Source organism: Anas acuta, chromosome 3 (assembly GCF_963932015.1).
Source record: "Anas acuta chromosome 3, bAnaAcu1.1, whole genome shotgun sequence".
NCBI classification, from domain to species: Eukaryota; Metazoa; Chordata; class Aves; order Anseriformes; family Anatidae; genus Anas; species Anas acuta.
Window position 1 is genome coordinate 22,258,830 of NC_088981.1, and position 19,268 is coordinate 22,278,097.

The 19,268-nt window shown below is 43.1% G+C and overlaps 1 protein-coding gene across 1 annotated transcript; it reads right to left on the bottom strand.

The window, feature by feature from the left end:
• Window positions 1–772: 772 nt before the first annotated feature.
• On the bottom strand, window positions 773–15,902 carry HHIPL2 (HHIP like 2). Its single transcript, XM_068676049.1, is given in 10 exon segments — window positions 773–1,146; window positions 1,149–1,475; window positions 2,260–2,342; window positions 6,510–6,591; window positions 7,759–7,904; window positions 8,240–8,366; window positions 9,285–9,616; window positions 10,032–10,175; window positions 11,054–11,706; window positions 15,375–15,902. Coding segments are annotated over 10 exon segments (2,322 nt in total). The 5' UTR covers window positions 15,759–15,902; the 3' UTR covers window positions 773–1,102.
• Window positions 15,903–19,268: the final 3,366 nt, after the last annotated feature.

The window sequence follows — 19,268 nt, forward strand, 5'->3', positions numbered from 1 at the left end:
GCACTTGTCTGTAACAAACACACCACTGCTGTTTGTTACTCTCCAGCTTACCCCAAGAATAACACAAAACCCTTTTTCTCCAAATCCTTGTGCACATCAGTGCCTGTGCATGAAGGAACTTTGCCATTGCCACGGTGTCTGCACCCCAGGAGCCCTCAAGGCTCAACACCTCCAACACCTCCCGCAACACCTCCCAAAAACAGAGAAAAGACTCGGGAAAGGAGAGGTGCTGTGCCCAGGAACCTGCCCCTGGCTGTACCACATCCTTGCTGTTCTGCAAGGTCCATGTTTCTGTTCCCTCTGGACACCTGTGCACCTGGCAATGGGGGGAAAATCCATGTGGTGCAGTTCATGCAGTGGAAGTGTTAAGCAACACAAACTGCCCCGTGTCATGGCACACAGCAGGACAGACTCCAGCTGCGGGTTTTGTGTTCAACTAGGAGCCAACTAATCACTCGATTTGGTAGCTCAGCTACAACTGGGTTTTGGGGGGTTGCCTGGTTTCTGTGCTTTCAGCTTGGGTTTTGATGGGTTGGTGGGCTTTTTAGATTTGCTGAACATTTCCAAGCTCATATCGAATCCTTCGGAACCTGTGGGTGGATCTACAACTCAAATAAAATCTTTTTAAAAAAATGTTAATTATATTGTCACCTGCAGGACATCTACTTTTAAAATATACTTGAACTGAAATTCAGTACCAAGGACCAAAAAACTAACCATACCAAAAGAAAGATGAGGCCAATGAAATATTCTTGTATTAATGATGCAAATCTTGAAATCTGAAGGCAGTTGGATTTATTAGACAGACAAACATGGTCAAAACTTTCCAGTGAATGTCCATCAGACTCTCTTATAACGACTTATGTCAGAAAAGGACATCACAGCAGCATTTGCAAAGCAAGTTGCTATTAGGAAGCTGGTGTTAAGGTTTAATGGAACATGATATAAAGACCGCTAACACTGACATAAACAGAGGAGCGCCTGAGAGCAATAGTGAGCTCGTCCGTGAAAACATATTGGCATAAGAAATCAACTGATTCTTTTTTAGTTAGTTGCTATTCAAAATAATTGTTTCACCATCTTATAAATATCTTTGGCTTTTTCAAAAGCTGCTGCTTAATCTACTCTCTTTCCTCCTCTTCTCCAGTTTCCCTTGGTTCGTGCTGCTTTCTTTGGAAGAAGCTTCTTGGTTCCAGTTAGGTGGGAGCTCTTCTTTTTTGGCACAGGTGGTGCTGGTGTAGTTCTGGAAACCCTTGCAACCTTCTTTTTCTGCTTTGACCTGTGATGTTCATCTTGAGCCTTGATTTTCTGTGTCTTTTTACCAGATGGAGCTGTTCTCACAGTTGATGCTTTTATTTTGGGGGATGGTGTCTTTTTAGATTTCTTAGAAGAAATTGTTGAGACAGCTTCAGCAGGGGTAGAAGATTTTTTCAGAGGTTTGGTTGCAGGTTCATTAAGCAACTCAAGGACAGTCTCTGAGAAAAGCAATTAAGATGTTTCATCATCCCTGCTTTAAGGCAGAAGGCTAATTTAGAAAATTACTGATATAAACCCCTAGTAGAGGTATAGCTAAGAAAAAAAAAAATCTAACATTCTAGGAAAAGAAATAAAGACTGTATAAACATCTTTTCTTCTACCAAAAGACCCTTGGGTTTCTTGGAAATTAAATTTGTTTAATCTTAGGAAGTATGAATTTAGGAAAATAAGTCCAGAAAGAATATGATGAGACCTTACACACTGCTCTTTGACAAACTTAACAGTATGGACTTTTAATGTTACGCTAATGTCTGGAAATCCCAGATAAAAAGACTTCAGCTTGCTGAACATTTTCTACTCAATAATATGATGCAACCCTTGCTCTGGTTGCAAAGGACCTAAAACAGAAAAGCCAGAGAAAGGATCAACTCCCCTAGATTTACGGAGAAGGGATTATGTTGTTTGACCCAAGGAGCTTGTCACAGAGCACTCCGGACAGGCTCTCAGAATTTCCCAGACCAAATGCTTACATCAAAGCCACCAATTCTTTTGTGATGCCCGTTTACACTGTTACTTGACAATATTTAGAAAAAATCAGAGACTGGGGTTAAGAAAAGGTACAGCATCTAGTAGACAAAAGAAGCACACGTTAAACATGATTACCTAACTTCAGGACACGTCCTGCTCAGTGCTTTCGTTTTTAAGATCACTAGCAATGTCAATCACATATACGTAAGACTTGACAGTTTTGTTTCTTGGTGAAATTTAAGCCGAACAACTTACTTGCACGTGGAACAAATGGTATCCGTTTACTCTTTATTTTCACTGGAACAGGCTTGTATTTACACTTCCCTGGTGGAGCTCTCCTTGAAAAACAAAAAGACATGCAGATATCTGAGAAGTTGTTAGGAAGTTTGTTTATTCCAGAGGCATATATCAGCCCCCCTACACACACACATCCCTTGCCTCCACCAGAACAGGTATAAAAGGACTTTAGGCACCTAGAGTGCTTAAAGGTATAATTTGAGAGCTTAATTCAGGGCACAAACTGTAAAATCCCTGCGTGAATAGCAGTAGCAGCTGGAAAACTACAGCTTCTCTTCTACCACCCTTCTGGTAAGCTTTCTGCCATCACACGGCCTGGACTGTCTTTATTCAACACTGATAGCTGAACCGTCACTCTACGGGATACCTGCCTGCCTGCATGCCCTTGTGGTTTACCACTGAATTCGAGGGTACTGACTCGGTGCGTCCAGCTACGTCCTGCTGCTGGAGGCACAGCACAACACTGGTTCCAGAGCCCTGGTGGTATAATGCATTGATTGAACTCCAGCTTAAAAAGCCACTTTGGGTTGTTCTCTCACCCTGCTTTGGAGGAACAGCCAGGTTCTGGTTGTTCTACCCCACGCTGAGGTAGAAGAATCTTGTATGTGCATGCTTGCACATGAGGCTTGTCAACGACAGTGCTTTCCACCCACTGATGGTACAGCATAAGGAACTCCATCCACATGGGGGAATATGCCCACTCAGCCCCACAGAAGTTGGTGTGATGTTCAAAGGGCGCTGCTTCAGACACAGCATGGTGCTGACGCAGGAGCTGAGCATGAGGAAGGAAAGGAGCAGGCAAAGAAATGCTATCCCAGCTCCTCTCCTGGCACTCCCCAACAGCTTCCTACGATACAAAAGCACCCCCAAAAAAACACGTTACATGACAGTAAGGTGGGGTGCAGAGACCTACATTTGCTTATGTTTTTTTTTGTTCTCCACCAAAGGATATGCTGTAAGATAAATAAGAACAGGCATTTGGCATGCTTGGTAGCACAGAGTAAAGCAGAGCATGACCTCAGGCATCACATTTTCTTGTAATTAGCATTCTCCTTCAGACATGGGCAACTGCCAAGGAAGTGCTTCCTCCATGCCATTTCAATTAAAAAAAAAAAATACTAAAGCAGGGTTGATAATGGCTTTTTTTTTTTTTTTTTTTTTCTTTCTGCCTCTCCAAGTTTTAAAGCACCTTCTAACACCTTTTCTTTCCAGTCCTAACTGGGGGGAAGATGGAGGTGTGAGGGGGTGCTGGTACCAGTCCAGGCAGAGGCACACCAGCCCCTCTGATGTCTCTGAGAGCATGGCTGGAGAGGCAAGCTGACATGGGGACACCAGGCTCTGATGCCCTTCATTTTCCTGAAAGGTTCATAGGGAAGCTAGAGCTGCCCTCAGGCAGATGCCAGTGCCCCCACCAGCATTTCAGAGCAGGTGATTGTGTGGCTTGCTACCCTTGTTGAAACATGAGGGGAAAGCAGGGAGCATCCAGGCTGGATGGAACACGACTGCGCCTGTTAGAGGAGCCTGTTGTCCCAGCCACAGCTCCCTGTGGGACGGAAAGGGAATAATCCCATGAACAGCATGACATCGCAGAAGGAAATGGAAAAAGCTCTGCACGTAGTAAGATCAGAAGACCAGCGTGCAACCAAGGATCTGGAGGTGTAAGGTCTCTGCTCCAGAAGCAAGCTTTGCACACCCTGGACAAGCTTGTATTTAATAAAACAGGCAAGGGCAACACTGAGCAGGACAGCTGCTCAGAGAGCCAAGGGAATAAGCGCCCAAACCTGCTCTAGAAATGATGGGTATGAAGCTCCACAAAGCCCCAGGGAAGAGCTGGCTTCTTTCCAGAAAGGCTTTCAGGGCAGTGATATCATCCTTTCTGCCCCCTGTGGAGTCAGCCTAACGTGGCGCATTACATCTCTTCCTGGAGAAGCTCCCACAGGGTGCTTGGGATACAGAAAGCTGGATGTCTGCCTTTACAGCTAGGAAGAAGAGGATTTATCATTCTGATAGGCTTCATGACAGAGTAAGGAGTGGCACAGGGGCTGCATGGCTTTTATTGATGAAACAGAGCATGCTCAAGTAGTCAATGTTTATGCAAGTTCACAGTATTTTATTTTTAGAGATTAAAAGGTTAGGTTTGGTTTGCCACAGTTCATGCAGCTCAAAGGGTTCCTGGCAGACAATGAGCTGCCAAAGACAGGAGGCTCCTTGTAAGCAGTTGCTGCAAATGCACCTAGAGTAAAGGACTCGAGGTCCTCTTCCCACCACCTTGGCACAGAGCTCAGGTCAACTACCTAGCTTGGGATTTAACTTCCCAAGAAAGCATTTCTTGTTTTCTTCATGGTGTTAATGTCTGAAATCTCAGCAACAGCAGACAGACACTTTATCTTCTTTACAGGGTGATTTGAAAAACTCATTTAATGCTTCCTTAGCGTGATCCAAAAAAATGCTTTAAGTAAGAGCCAAAAGTTTAGTAGGGGAAAAAATTGCATAAGCATGCTTATTATTGTAAAACCAGACTTTTGCAGGGATAACTTCATGGGGAAAAAACATTTTGCTTAGAAAACTTGGGTTCAGGCTCCAGTTATTTGAACACTGCATGAAGCACCAGATTTCTTTTTCCCCTCAATAGAGGGCTTCACAGCTAAACTGTTAACTGCTTTTTAAACTTTTGTTTATTAAAAATATACATCACAAATATGTCACTTCAGGTCTCTACCAATTAAAGAAACCTTTCAGAGATTCCTTATCAGACAATTTCCACCAATTTCAGGGAGAATTGGATATTCAATCTGCAGAAGTGATCTTGCAACCTGTTTCTCCTGTCAGCTTTAATTTTCATCTGTGTAAGATCTTCCTCAAGGTCTCTGCACTGAGAGCTAATCTTCCTTCCCAGTTTCCATGGAGGGCAGGATTTTCACATGGAAAATTAAACAAGGATTCAAAATTACTCATCTGCCCGCCACGGGGTGTTTCTTAAGGGCATATGATATTGACTCCTGCAAACCAATTTTCCTTTGCATACCTTTAGGGACAGACAGCCCTCCAGTCCTTCTGCCAAGTCAGGAATTACAGTAAATCATGGAAGAACCAGTACTTTTCAATTACTTAACGACCAGCAGAAGATCACTCTTAAATGGCCCGAAGAAGATTCATAGCTGATCTTGTCAAACACCGTTGGCATTGCAGAGTTCACAAGAGCCTAGGAGGGTGGCCCCAGTGGAGCTTTCTGCATCTGTTTTCCATTTAAATCACTTTAGCAGCAGGGAATGGTCAGTGCTGCTTTGACCATCCAGAAAAACAAAGTCCTTTGCAGACAGAAACTGCGTGGCAAGAGGGTTGGCAGTGCCTTCTTTTTCTGACAGATGCATGGTGCCCACATCTCTGGGCAGAAAGTCACCTATCCCTGCACAGCCCATCCTGTGCCTGCTTGTGCAGGCTGGGGGACAACATCTCAGGCACACCTGAGTCAGAAAATACAAGTCCCAGTAGGACACGTGGTAAAAGAACTGATTTATGTCTTTAATTTGCTAGTAAAAAGGAAATAGTTTCAACCTTTCACAGCTTAGTCTAGGTTTGAACTTGTGAGATGGACCAAGAGCCATAAAGACCATAACTATTTACTTTCATGTTGCCATGCACCAGTCGCCTTTCACTGTGTTTTACTATTTCATGGCTTATCAAATCATTTTCTGACCTCCATTTCATGATGGAAAGGTAATTGCTGGCCAGCACAAAGTGTTGTTTTTTTTTTTTTAAAAAAAAAAGAAAGAGAGAGAAAGAGAAATAGAGGGAGAGAGAGACATTAATTTGCTGTTATCAAGTTTATTTTGTTTAATTTCACAAAATCCTTGCTTCAAGTGTAGACAAAATGTTCTCCCTCCTGACCTTGAGAAATATGGATCATTGTCTTTAACCACCACTGTGTTATACTTTAGACATGCAAACAGGACAACATTTTGATCCTTACTGTCCCAGACCCTAAAGATCTGAACTTGGTCCACAGACATGATAAGTGAGGAGTACATTCACTGAACCTGATAAAGTTGCACCACATGTACAGTGGGTCAGCAGAAACCAAGGCCTGGATGTAGACACTAGTGAGATTATGCATTGGAAATACTTTGCATTCTGTCTGCTGTGATAGCTGAAGAATGCGAGTGATTATGAAAGAATTTGGCAATGAAAAACCATCTTTAATTACTAACCTTGCAGGATCCACAATTTTGTAGAGAGATCCATGGGGTGCATAGGCACTGGGATAAGAAGTAGACAAAAAATACAGCTCACCTAAATGGAAGTGAAAAAAAAAAAAAAAAGCAGTTTCAGATGCAAGTGCCCAAACTGAGTCCTCCTTCTCAATTTCAACTCTGTTTTCTGTCTCTTCACTGATTTACACGGTTAGAAAAGAAAACCACTTCAGCCATCCCCTCAGTTGTCTCTTACTTCCAAAAAGTGGGCTTTGGTCTCACCTTGCCCTATGCAGGTGGACCTGGGAACATCAGATGAGCCCCTGGTTGCAGCACAGAGCCAGCAGCCCTTAACCAAACAGTGCATGAGAAGGGCCTTCATTACCTCTTGTTGGTGCCCTACCAAGAGGTTACCTTCCTATGTAAAAATGTTTTTTTAATCTTGTTTACACCAAAGAAACATCCAGAAGCTACAAATTGGAAGGGGAAAAAACACACAACAAATATTTAGCCATCTCATAGTGGTACCAAATATATACTTATATATACCCAACGAGCTAAATTGGCTATCCATGCAAGACAGAAGCTTCTTATTACTGCGTGGCTGCTGAGACCAACTGTTCCTGATGCCTTTTCTTCAGCAGCCACTAAAACAACATCCAGGCAAATTATAGTAGCTTGCAAAAGAGGCAACACTATTGTTGCATTTCAAATTACATTACAATACTGTATTATTTTCTAAAATAACAATCAGTGGAAGAGACATTTAACATCCCCTCACTCTACATGTTGTTAGAACAGTTAAAAATTGTACATATTTTACAACAAAGACTACATCTGACAGATATAAGCTAGCCAACTGATCTAAGATCTTTGATCACGACAAGCAAAACTCTTTTCTGCTAAATCATGAAACACCAGAGCTCACTAAAGCACGTCTGAGTTCTGTCACTTTTTGCGTTGCACAGAACTTAGTCAGGAGACTGAGCAAAAGTTAACAACATATGCTTCAGTACTTCTACCCTGGTGAAAGTTCTGGACATCACAACCATAGTAATCCTTGGCACCGAGGCATTTCCACTAAGCTTTGAAGTTAGCAGTTGACTTCATCCCCAAATAAAGCCTTGATCTATAATGCAACCATGTGAAGTGCTATTATTGTTAATAAGACTGAGGAATTTGTACTAATGAAGAGAAAAAGATTCAGATAGATTATAAAATTGACAGTATAATTTCCAATAAAGCTGTGTCTAGCAAGATACTTCACCTGCTTCATCCTCAGCAAATGAGATGATGAATTTGCTATAAGAACTGATCATTCCAGGAAAAGCACAAACTTTTGTGCTACCAATACAGATATCTCTCTTCTTCCACTTATTTGTCTTCTCATCTTCCTGTAAAGCCATCAGTCGACTAGAAAAAAGTAAAATTCCTTGTTTTATGTTTTGGTTATCAAGATTAGTTCCTGGTAAAACCACTTATTACTGAAATAAAATGTCAGTGAGCAGGGGATGGTTGACTAGCTTTGTCTTTCAGAAAAATAAGCCCAACCATAAGCAAACTTATCCTAAGGACCCTACCTTTGAACAAGTTTATATCCTCACCAAAATAGCGTTATAATGGTCAAATGCCTTAACCAAATTTGGGATTCTCATTTACTGCAGCTCAATAGGTTTCAGAATGCTCTGATATATTTAAGGTAAATGCATGTACAGAATGGGAGATTGAGAGAAAGTGATTTGTGTTACCCATTCATGAAATCACCAAAAATATAGAGACCATTCAAGTTGGGTGATTCACATCCTCTGTATACGTAACCTCCAGTGACTGACTTCCCCACATTGCGGCCATATGCAAATATTGGAAGAATGTCATCTGTTAAACAAAGAACCATGAGAAATGAGAAAGATTACATCCAGGGAAAAATCAAAAAGCAACTGTTCAGTAACAGCAACGGGCACAGATGTAATGAGAAGAATTGGTACAGCACGGGACATGCATAAATGTGCAACCTACAAGCAACTTTTGCCATAAGGCCTCTAAAGATAAAAATTTTGTCTCTGGCAATGTTCACATTGAATTCAACCTTTTCTGGAAGCACAACATCAGAACCCACAGAATTTGGTCTTGTCCTCACTTTTTTCCCAAATATCTCATCTTTGATCTTTAATGATGAGCATAAAGACCACAAATGTAGCTCATTAAAAAATTAACAGGACAAACTAAAGTAGATGTGCTGTCAGTTGACACTTGGGCCATTGTTAAAAACAGTGATTTTTTTTATTTATTTATTTAGGAAAGCCATGTGGGCACCAGCATAGCAGAAGAGAAATGTTGATAACAAATACTTGGTGTGTACATGCTCAAGCAATATTTCAGAAACATGAGTTCAAGACCAGGTGTTTCCTTCCAACAGCTTAAGGAGCTTCATGATACAGAGTTCTTCTACCATGCTTTCCAGTAACCACTAGCAGCCTCTAAATAAACTAGCATATCATGTTTGTACTTAAACTCAATCCACTGCCTTCTTCCTTGGGAAAACTGTCTGCAAAAGCCACAGGCTTTGACCCTAACCTCCACCTTCAGAACAGTTTATATCAATGCTGCCCTTCCCTAAAGAGGAAGGGCAGCATTTTGTACCAACATTTAAATGCTGGGGAGAATGGATTTCTGCTCTTAACAAGTCAGCAATCTCCACTTAACACCCACTGGATTATTTAGCTACATGGAAGAAGTGATACTATAGTCAACCAAGTGCATCGAGTAACCTTCTGTAAGAAGCCTCTTCCTTACCCAAGGAGGAATTACGGCAAAGCTTTGTGTCGTAGCATTCAAATCCCTCCTTTGCTCTCCAGCCATAGTTTCCTCCTTTAACAATGATGTCAATTTCTTCAAATCTGTTCTGCCCAACGTCCCCACAGAATATCCTCCCTCTTCCTTTCTTCGTGACAGGGTCCCCCCTGTCAACACCACAGCGCCACATATTCCTGACCCCATAAGCATAAACTTCAGGGCAGGCCTCGGGATCAGACACAAAAGGGTTATCAGGAGGGATGCGATAAGGTTTGCCATCAGGACTGTCTCCATCCACATCAATCCTCAGGACTTTCCCCAACAATACGCTCCTAAAGAGAACAACAGATAAAGACTGGTTTATAAAACCCAACGTGAGAGAGAACTGAAAATATGGACAAATTACATGGACAATTCCCTCCTCTTCCCCACTTTCCAAAGGAAAAGTTACGTCTAAAGGTAATAAAACAACAGCTGGTATGCCTTCCAAACAAGTCACAGAAGACTCTCCCCCCTCCCCCCCCATTAATGAATTGGGTACCCACAACTTTCAAGACAAAATTTTAACTAATTTTGAGATACTGCATTGGACTGCCTGCAGACAAAAAACACTTCTAGGAAGCACTCTTAATTTACTCTTCCACATTGTCTCATTTCCAAACCTAGTGTCTTGATGGACAAGCTCAAGGTTTTTGTTTTTGTTTTTGTTTTTTTTTTTTTTTTTTTTTTTTTGCCTTTTCTACTTACTTGTTCTGAGCATTGCCAAATTTTCCAAAAGGGTCTCCAGCTTTCCCTCCGTCCCCTGTGAATACATACATATAGCCATCAACCCCAAAGAGCAGCTGCCCACCATTGTGATTCGCGGCTGGTTCTTCAAGTTCCAAAAGATTCCTAAAAAAATAAAAAATAAAAATAAGAATGACCTCCAGATGTAGTTACTAGAAAGACTTGAGGTAGGCCACAGAAATATTGCATCACTTCTGGAGAAGAAAGCAGCATTTCCCAGCCGTGCAGACCTTTCAGCTTGTCAGATATGGTGCAAGGGCTGAGCTGCACCCTATTTCCAGTGAGCCTTCAGTATGGTGCTGGCTGCATGCCTCACAGCAGAGCTCTTTCCAGTACGGCATCACTTAATGAACCATGTTTGCCACGAACCATACAGCACACTCCTGCTCCATGCACCATGTCTGTAAACTGCACTGCATTAACGCCTTTGTGCTAGCTACAGTTGTTGCCCTTTAAATTGAGACTGTGACAGGTGGCTTCTCTTTTATATGAGAAGCAGCTGGTGAACCTGAGGGATTCAGGACCATCTCTGGGGGCTTTACTTGTGAAACTTGGAAGAAAGTCTTCTATTAATAAATTTTTCTCCATAACTAAGAATTAGCCTTGGTGGAGGGATGAACAGGATGGGGACACGTCAGATCCAATGAATATATAGTGCTACAGTGAAACAGTTTCTACAGTACAAACAACTTCCAAGGCACTTGTTAACTCCTCAATAGGTTTAAAGCTATTACTGTTCTTTAAAAAGGCAGGAGTACAAGACAGGAGAATATGACCTGAAATCTTGGGTTCTGTTTTCTAATTCATGCCTTAGCTTGCTGCGTGGCCCTGAACCGAACTGCCTCTGGTAGCTTCATAACAGCCCCAGTCACATCCCTAGATCATGGTGACTGCACATGAACAGATTCTGCAATGGGGAAAGAAAGGGACAGAGGAAATTATTTCTCATCAAGGCATACAGCAGCATTCAACATGGACTTTACCTTTCTGAGTGTGGATCAGCTTTGTTGGCATCAGAGGCCAAAACCTTCAATTCGCTGATTCTGACCTTTTCCACTCGCTTCTTATCCATGTATGAATAGTAGATATAAAATTTCCCATTGTGCTTGTAGTTGGGGTGGAAAGCCATCCCCAAAAAGCCTCTCTCGTCCCCTATCCATGGCGTAGCCAGCACCATGCTTTTAATATCCAGAAAGGGTTCCTCCAGCCGGCTGCCATCAGGTAAGTAGACCCAGACCACCCCCAGCTGCTCGGCGACGAAGGTGCGGTGGGTACGGTCGTTGGCATGCAGCATGAGCACCGGGTTCCTCAGCCCGTTGGCGACCTCGGCCAGGCAGAGCTGGAGGCAGCCCTTGTGGCCCTCCACCACCGAGCCCAGGTTGCGGTTGAGGACGGCGTTCTTGAGCACGTTGGGGAAGCAGTAGTCCTCGTCGTGTAGGTGGAGGAGGTTGCAAAAGCTCGTCGTGTTCCTCTCGCAGCACTCCCGGACGTGCTTGTCGCCAGTCAGCAGGCCGATGGCGGAGTGGCAGTTGAAGTGGAACTCGGAGCAATAGTCAGAACAAAGCCCCGGGAGGTTCCTCAGAGGCGTTTGGGGGTTTTCAGCATCATAGAGATGTGCAGCGTATGGAGAACATTCCTAGGAAGTAGAAGAAATCAGATGTGTGGCTACGTACACACATCCAGGAGAAGCCAGGACTCCTCTTTATGGAGCAAAAGAAAAAAGTTAAAAATAAGACAGCACAATAAGTCATTTTTGAAGTGGAGTAGCAGAAAGTCACTCCATATATATGGCTAAACAGGCTTTAGAGGTCAGTAGCAGTTTCCTTTATCACAGCACAATCAGCTCCACCTAAGTTCCCAAAGGAAGGGTGTCTATGGGGGCTGTGTATTCTCCAGTGCTAGAGGTTTTTAAGGGCATGAAAATCTCCTCTACCAACCTGTTCTTACCTTCCCTTTTAGATATGCCCTTTTGTTGCCTCTACTAGATTTTAAACTTGGTACTCTGGAACTTGTTCCCAACAGACTGGGAGAAGAATTTTTTGCTCCCTTGCTGCAGTAACCCATTGCTCTACAGAGAACAGTGGACTTCATACTTCTACAGAAGTCTTCTTCAAGACTTCTGCAGACCAGCAGTCCCAAATGTGGACATACCCTTCAGGTCAGACAGTACCACTGCCTTTTCCAGATAAATTTAAGATATCACTTCATTAAACCACTTAAGCCCATACCTAAATCTAATCAAGCAGTAGGGAAAAAAAAAAAAAAGAACAGAGACGCATTATTGATTTTGTATCTATATTGAAGTTCCTCATCTTCCAAAAAATCTGGGCCAGAATTTCTGTAAAACATCTCTATTAAAATCCCACCTATTCATATTAGCAGGAAAAAAAAGTTAAAAGTGAAGGACCTAAATTCTACAAACAGATTTTACTGGTTTTCATGCTCAGCCTGAAACAGTCTATCCAGGGCGTTTAGTGGGCAGAGATAATAGGAAGTGCATGGACAAGTTCAAGAATGAAGAATTACTTAACTAGTATTTTTTTTTTCTGCTTTGTTAAATAAATCTACTTCATTAAATGAAAACAAGGCACATCTCACTGCCTCAGAGCTCCATCAGCTCTGTTTTGCTGGCAGCCTGCACTATGAGGGTCTCCCACAGTCTGTCTCAAGTAATTGGAGCCCCTGAGCTGCTACCATGCTTTTCCAGCCATCCAGTTCCCCAGGCATTATTTGCCTGGCAAAGAATATCCTGCAGTACCCAGAGCTGGCACAGCTCACAGGGTGGAAGCATCCCTTCGACTCTATACACACCCCAAGGATCAGGTGGCCTTGCTCTTGTTATTGGTTATCTGCATTCATTTTGCTCAAGCATGCACGAAACAATACAATACAGGGAAGTCACTGCACCAAGCCTGTCTGAGTTTAAGAAGCGTTTGGACTGTGCACTTAGTCACATGGTCTGAATTTTTGGGTAGACCTGTGTGGTGCCAGGAGTTGGACCTGATGATCCTTATGGGTCCCTTCCAACTCAGGGTATTCTATGATTAATGCAGCTACTTTATAGAGCAGAAACTGCCCAGATCATGTTAATATTTCTTTGCTATTTTAAATCAGTTTCTCTGAAAAAAAACAAAACAAAACAAAAAAAAAAACATTCAGCAATAAAGTTAGGCCTCAGATGGAAGCTGGCTTTAGGAGTAAGTTAATTTGCTCACACCTATTCCTTGCTACTATCATGGCTTTCAATCAGCTTGAAAAAGGCATAGCTGGCCCTTTGTTTTTCATGATCATTTGGTTTTTAAGCCTTTCCTTTAGCAGCTCTCAGAGCACAGAAAAATCCTCTCAGCCAGTGGCCGAACAGCTGTGCTAACGCATGTAGCAAAGTTTGCATCCGGGGCATTTCACAGCCATGCTACTTGTACATCCCCTTAAGAACATTTCGGGCAGTTTTTGGCACTGGTGGAACATCTGCCAGAGTGAGTCACTTTGTTACAACGCATCATTGCTCTCCCAATCTGCCTCAAAGACATGGAATTACATTAGTTTTGCTTTAGAGCAGCCACTGATTGTTCAGATGTATTAATAGGCACCTACAATATTTTTTTCTGTTTGTTCAAAAGAAAAGTGCATAGCATTTTGTCTGCCAATGCTTCTGAATCCAACCTTTCTGCCTCAAGTTCAAATAGCATCAGTAAGAAAACTTGCTACCAGGAACAGTTTATCCTCGTACTGCTGCACACAGCAAAAATAAGCATTCGGCAAAATCACATCCTGGTGATATATAAATGCATCTGTCATCGTGTATTTGAGGGTGCACTAAACATGCCAATGCTTCACAGGTAGTGCCCACAAATTATTGTGATACTGTGGAGAGAAGGTAGAATAGAGACTCATTATTTTCCATCCCTTCCATATGAGATCATCAGTAATAATACGACCTAGCAAAGTGACATCCCTGAAGTGGAACCACGCAGTAGATCTTTGCTTCTCCGCTAATTAAACAGCCAAATAATATTTGCCAGATAACCTGATTTTATTCCCATGGTTGTCACCAATGTGACCAGGAACAGCAAGATGTAACCCAACTGAAAGTTCCTCCCCAAAGGCTGAAGAGCAATCTTATTCTAGGAAAAGATGAAAAGAGTATAAATGAAAATGAAAAGGTGAAAATGTATAAATACATTTATAATAAATGCAAAATTCAAGTTGGTTCTGCAGAGCAAAGGCTAAAAAGACAGCAGTCACATTTTTACACTGTTTCCTTTCTACCTGCAAGATGCAGAAAGTCTTCTTAAGCCCACCACTGGTGGTTCTGCTGGGACCTGTAAGGCATCATTTGCTGGCTTGCCAATTACAAAATGACAAAGAGAAGGCAGCTGTCACTTTCTCACCCCTGGTGCTGAAAGGGTTTCCATCCCCCAAGCAGATCCAAAAATCCCTGCCAGCAACCAAGAGAAGGGAAACATTTTGGTGCACAGATACTGTTCTAGGACTAAGGAAATTTTAATGGGAAGAGTTTTTATATGTTCTCAGTAAAACTAAGTGTGGCTTTTGGCTGCTTGGTGTTTTGGCATGCAGCAAGTCCTGCTCTGCATGACTAACAGTTGTTAAAAAGACAGGTCAGGTCTGCCCTTTATTCAAAAGCTAGGGGGGACAGGCAGGGAGAGCCCAGACAGAACAGAGATTTGGTCTTTTGTCACTGCACCATGCCTGTTTCTGCCAGCCAGGTGCACAGCACCCATGGAAATACAGGGACTGAAGCCCCAGGGCCTTGCAGCAGCTGCCTGAAACCACTGCCTGATAGATGTTGTCCAACTTGAGCCACCACAACATTTGAAACATTCTCAGCAGGAGCACTATCAAAACACATCCTTACTGGAACCCAGGGATCTAAATCCCTTCCTGATCATTCTCGTGTCGCTGCATCCTGCGGCTTGTAACCCAGCCCCTAGCAGCTGCAAGCAGAAAATAAATATTGATCTGTAACTCTCCCCTTCGTTACAGGAAAACAGGCAGAGCAGCAGGATTCCCGTCATCACCTGAGCTGAGCAGAGCTTTCACATAAGCCATTATTGCTATTAAAGCATCAGTATTTATTGCCAGCTACCACAGAGTGCTGTCCTCACACCAAGCACTTGGCAGACGGCGTGCTGAGGATCCAGCACCATTACTCTGGCAGCCTGCTTTTCCCCTGCTCCCACCTCTTTTGCAGCAGGACAGCTAGCTACGAGAGGCTACCAGAACCACAACTGACTCAAGAATCAGCCAAAAGCACAGGATATGGGTACTGATTTTCCACCCTACCTGACAGAGAATATCTTTGACGTACGTCCCGCACAGCGCACGCCCCTGCGGATCCATCGAATCCATGATCTCCCGGTACCTTGCTGCAATGCTGCTGTCTCTCTGCTGGTCACAGCAGCCAAAGTTCTCGTAGGAGGAGCAGAACTCCAAGTGAAGAGGGGGCTGGAAAGGTGGCCCATAATCCAGGCACTGAGGGTGCCCCCAGAGACCGCCTGCCCAGCATAACAAGGAGAGGCAAAGAAAGGCACGTGAGCAAGAAGAGGAAGCTCTAGAGCTGCTGCTGCTCCTTCCAGCACATGGCCAAATGTGTAATGTCTCCAGGGTAGGTTTCCTGAGGTCAGATATAGGGAAATCCTGGGCCTCTTGGTGGTACGATTCAATCATCCTTTCTGCTTTATGAATTGCCAGCCAGAGAGATCAACATTTGCTCAGGTTTGCTTACATTCTCTCTTTCTCTCTGAAGTTTACTATTTGGCTGGAGAGAAACCTTCCAGGCTGCCTCCTTGGTATTTCACACGTCACATAGCTGAGCCCTCCCCTCTGGGCTTTTCTCATGCCCCTAGAAGGGCTCACTAATCTAATCCCTATGGCTTAAATAGGCTAAGAAATCACTCACCAAGAAACACAAGCGACATTAAAATGTAGCATATGATCCATACATAGAGAACGTGATCATCTCTTTCCATTTACAAAACACAAGATAAACAGTTCCCAATTACTAACTACCATTTCACCTGGCTTTTAAACTGGGTCCAACTTGGGTCTGGTTTCATACAGACTGAGCAAGGGTGATGAAATAGAACCAAATTAAGGCAGTAGTTGACCAGAGATAAGTCATTTTATGACAAAAATTTTTGCTACCCACAAATCTAGGTGCAGATTTATGGCTAATATGAGAAGAAATTCAGAAAGCATGAAAGAGAAAATACACATTAAGACATTAAGAACAACCGGAGCTTGACTGTGATGTTATGTGGTAGCCCCAACCTTAAGCTAATTGATTTTAGTGGTTCTGATCCCAGGGGATGTTAACTCGATTTCAAGACGCACAGGATTTTTGCCCACTTTCCCCTCTGGTGAAGAATGTGCAAATGCCTCCTCCACTTGGCTTGTGAAGTACAGCACCAGCTGCACACTCAGGTGTACTGTGCTGGCACACACCGTACTCAGCTTGGGTTTCTTGACACCACGAATGACACTTGCCTAGCTCCACTCTCCCCCAGACCATTCTGATCATAACCAAGCGCCTTTATCACATAACCAAGTGTTTTCCTCGCCTGTATGCACCCCTGCTCATAACCACACCAGAAACCCAGACCCACCTGAGCACCCATCACCCCTGTGCCATCACGGGGCAGGAACAGCCACACACCAGGAGCCGAAGAGATGTGGTGAAGAGAAGCAAGCTGTGCTTTCCCTCGCAGGCAGGATCAACGCAGCCCGCACGATGCGGTGCGCAGAGAGGCTTCAGCACACACTCCCCCACTAGATGCTTCCATGCGACAGACCTTACTAAAGGACAACACTTAGCAAGCTGTTCTTTTGCTTCTGAAATGTTGGTAAGGAACCAAGCAATCACAAAAAGCAGTTAGATATCTTCTTACCACGGATCCTAGGAGAAATGATTACAGCAATATACAGATATGCTTTAAGCTGTTTCTTCCAGCTTCCTACTCTTTTTTCTTGATGGGACACAGGAATAGAATGGGGAAAGGTAAACTGAAGGGAGATTTTCTTGTACAGGAACATTTCCACTCATCCAGAACTTCCTCTCTCCCCATACGAAATTTACTCCTATGGTCTTATCTGTGTGTGATTCCTGGGGAAGTCAAAGCTCCAAGTCCTAGATCCTCAACACAATCAGGGCAATGTGATAGCTGAGAATACTCTGTGATTATGAGTCTCCTCATGGGAAATAAGTATTTAAAAAAAAAGAATTATTTTTTTTTTTTAACCATCCCCTCTTTTACTGTAGCTCTTACTTGTGGCAGTTTGCCTGTCCAGCCACCTGTCAGTAACACCGCCTCTGCTTTGGCCTAACTGGACTGGAAATACCCCAATCACACAGCTCAGTTGTCACAAAGTTAAAGCATTTATATCAAAGTACTTGGATCTGTTCAAATATCAGCTTATCTCAGTTATTGCTCTTATACATTGCAGTTTTCTGAAATTAAGGCATTACCTGCATCCCCTGGCAACTGTGTCATTTTGAAATGGTAACAAACAGCAAGGACAATAAATAAGTTTTTCATTTATAACCACAGCCTAAGCTTTTTCATTCCTTTACCATTATCGTCCCTTTGGGGTAACTAACATTGTCCACTAGTTCAACTTTTTACTGCTAAGAGCATTTAACCCCCTCTCCTCCTTTCCCAGAGACATGCAGACAAAAAATAAAAGTAATTAAAAAAAATATTTATGCACTTAGAGAACTGCCCTTCCAAGTTACTGGAGATTTCAGACCAAAAGACAAGAGCACTCCTTGCTGCTCCCCTGATGAGGGTGGAAAGCTAGAACAGCTTTACTGGTATTTAGACAAGGAGAGCACACACCACCCCCCACAGAGCCTGCTCCTCACTTTACCCAAGCGCTCTTTGCAGCGGTCAGTCTTTTTTCTTCAGCTAACATTCCACCCTGAGCTTCTTTTTAAATGCAACAGGACACGTCTGAGTGGAACTTTCCATTTACCATCACATGTAAGAACATCGATCACAGAAATCCTCCTAAAACTTTAAATTCAAAGCAGTACAAAGTACATCAATGCTCTGATTCCACAGGGGCTACTCCAAGAGCAGCACATGCACCTGTTTAGTGCTAACAACCTGCATACACTGCTCTGAAGTCCTGCCTGAGTTCCAAGACAGCTGCTCACGATGCAGAGAAACTGGTGGGGAAGGCGGGGAGGGGGCCAGAACAGGTGGGGTCATTGTGCTTGACAAGCAGCTGACATCTCATTAGCTCACTTTTCTTTGCCTTTAGGAATGCAGTCTTAAAGCTGAGGCAGTACAAACACGAACAAACAGAAAGCAGAAGGTAGAGCTGAAATGAGTTTTGCGAAATCATCATGTTCAGTTTGAATGTTAATTGTACCAGAACAAGAGGTGGAATAACAGAAGGACAACACACACTGGGTGGGTAGCCCGGAGATGCGGATTCCCTTAGCAAGTTCCTTGCCTCAGCATAAGTGGGAAAAGCAAAGATATGCTGCGTGCTTCATGGAAGGGAAACAAGCACCTCACAGAAGTTTTGCACACAGAACAAAGAGTTAATTCAGAAGAAAACCAAACCCAGACCACAGAATTCAAAGCCAAAGCAGAATATTCCGATTCACTGGAAGTTACCATTCAAAGTCCAATGCACAGGCTTGAAACACAGCATGTGCTCAATAATCCACAGAGGGAATTCCACACAGGACTTGAGATCTGCAGGTAGTACTTACACCTGAGACAAACATGTGAGGCAGAACTCAATTCCATTAAGACCTACAACAAAACCCTACACTATTACAGAATGAGGCAGCAACATTCTTATGGAGTCAGAACTAAACTAGCACACAGGTTGAAAACAACTTGGATAATTGCTGGTCTTTTTACCTTTTTTTTTTTTTTCAGATAGAGCAAGCAGTTATGGCAAGTAGCTCATGATGTTTCAGATTCAAAGCACATCACAAGACTCAATATTAACCCAGACCAAACTCCCAGATAAACACTTGGCTATTAAAAGCACAGATGAACTTATCCATATACCACCATGCTCTTAAAGACATCTTTATTTCATGCCCAGGTGTGGTTCAGGCAGGTCATCCACAGGAGTTCTACAGACCTGCCATTAAGACAGCAGTAATATTTGGAAACGTTGTTGTTTTTAAATGAACCAGAATGCTAGCTTATGACA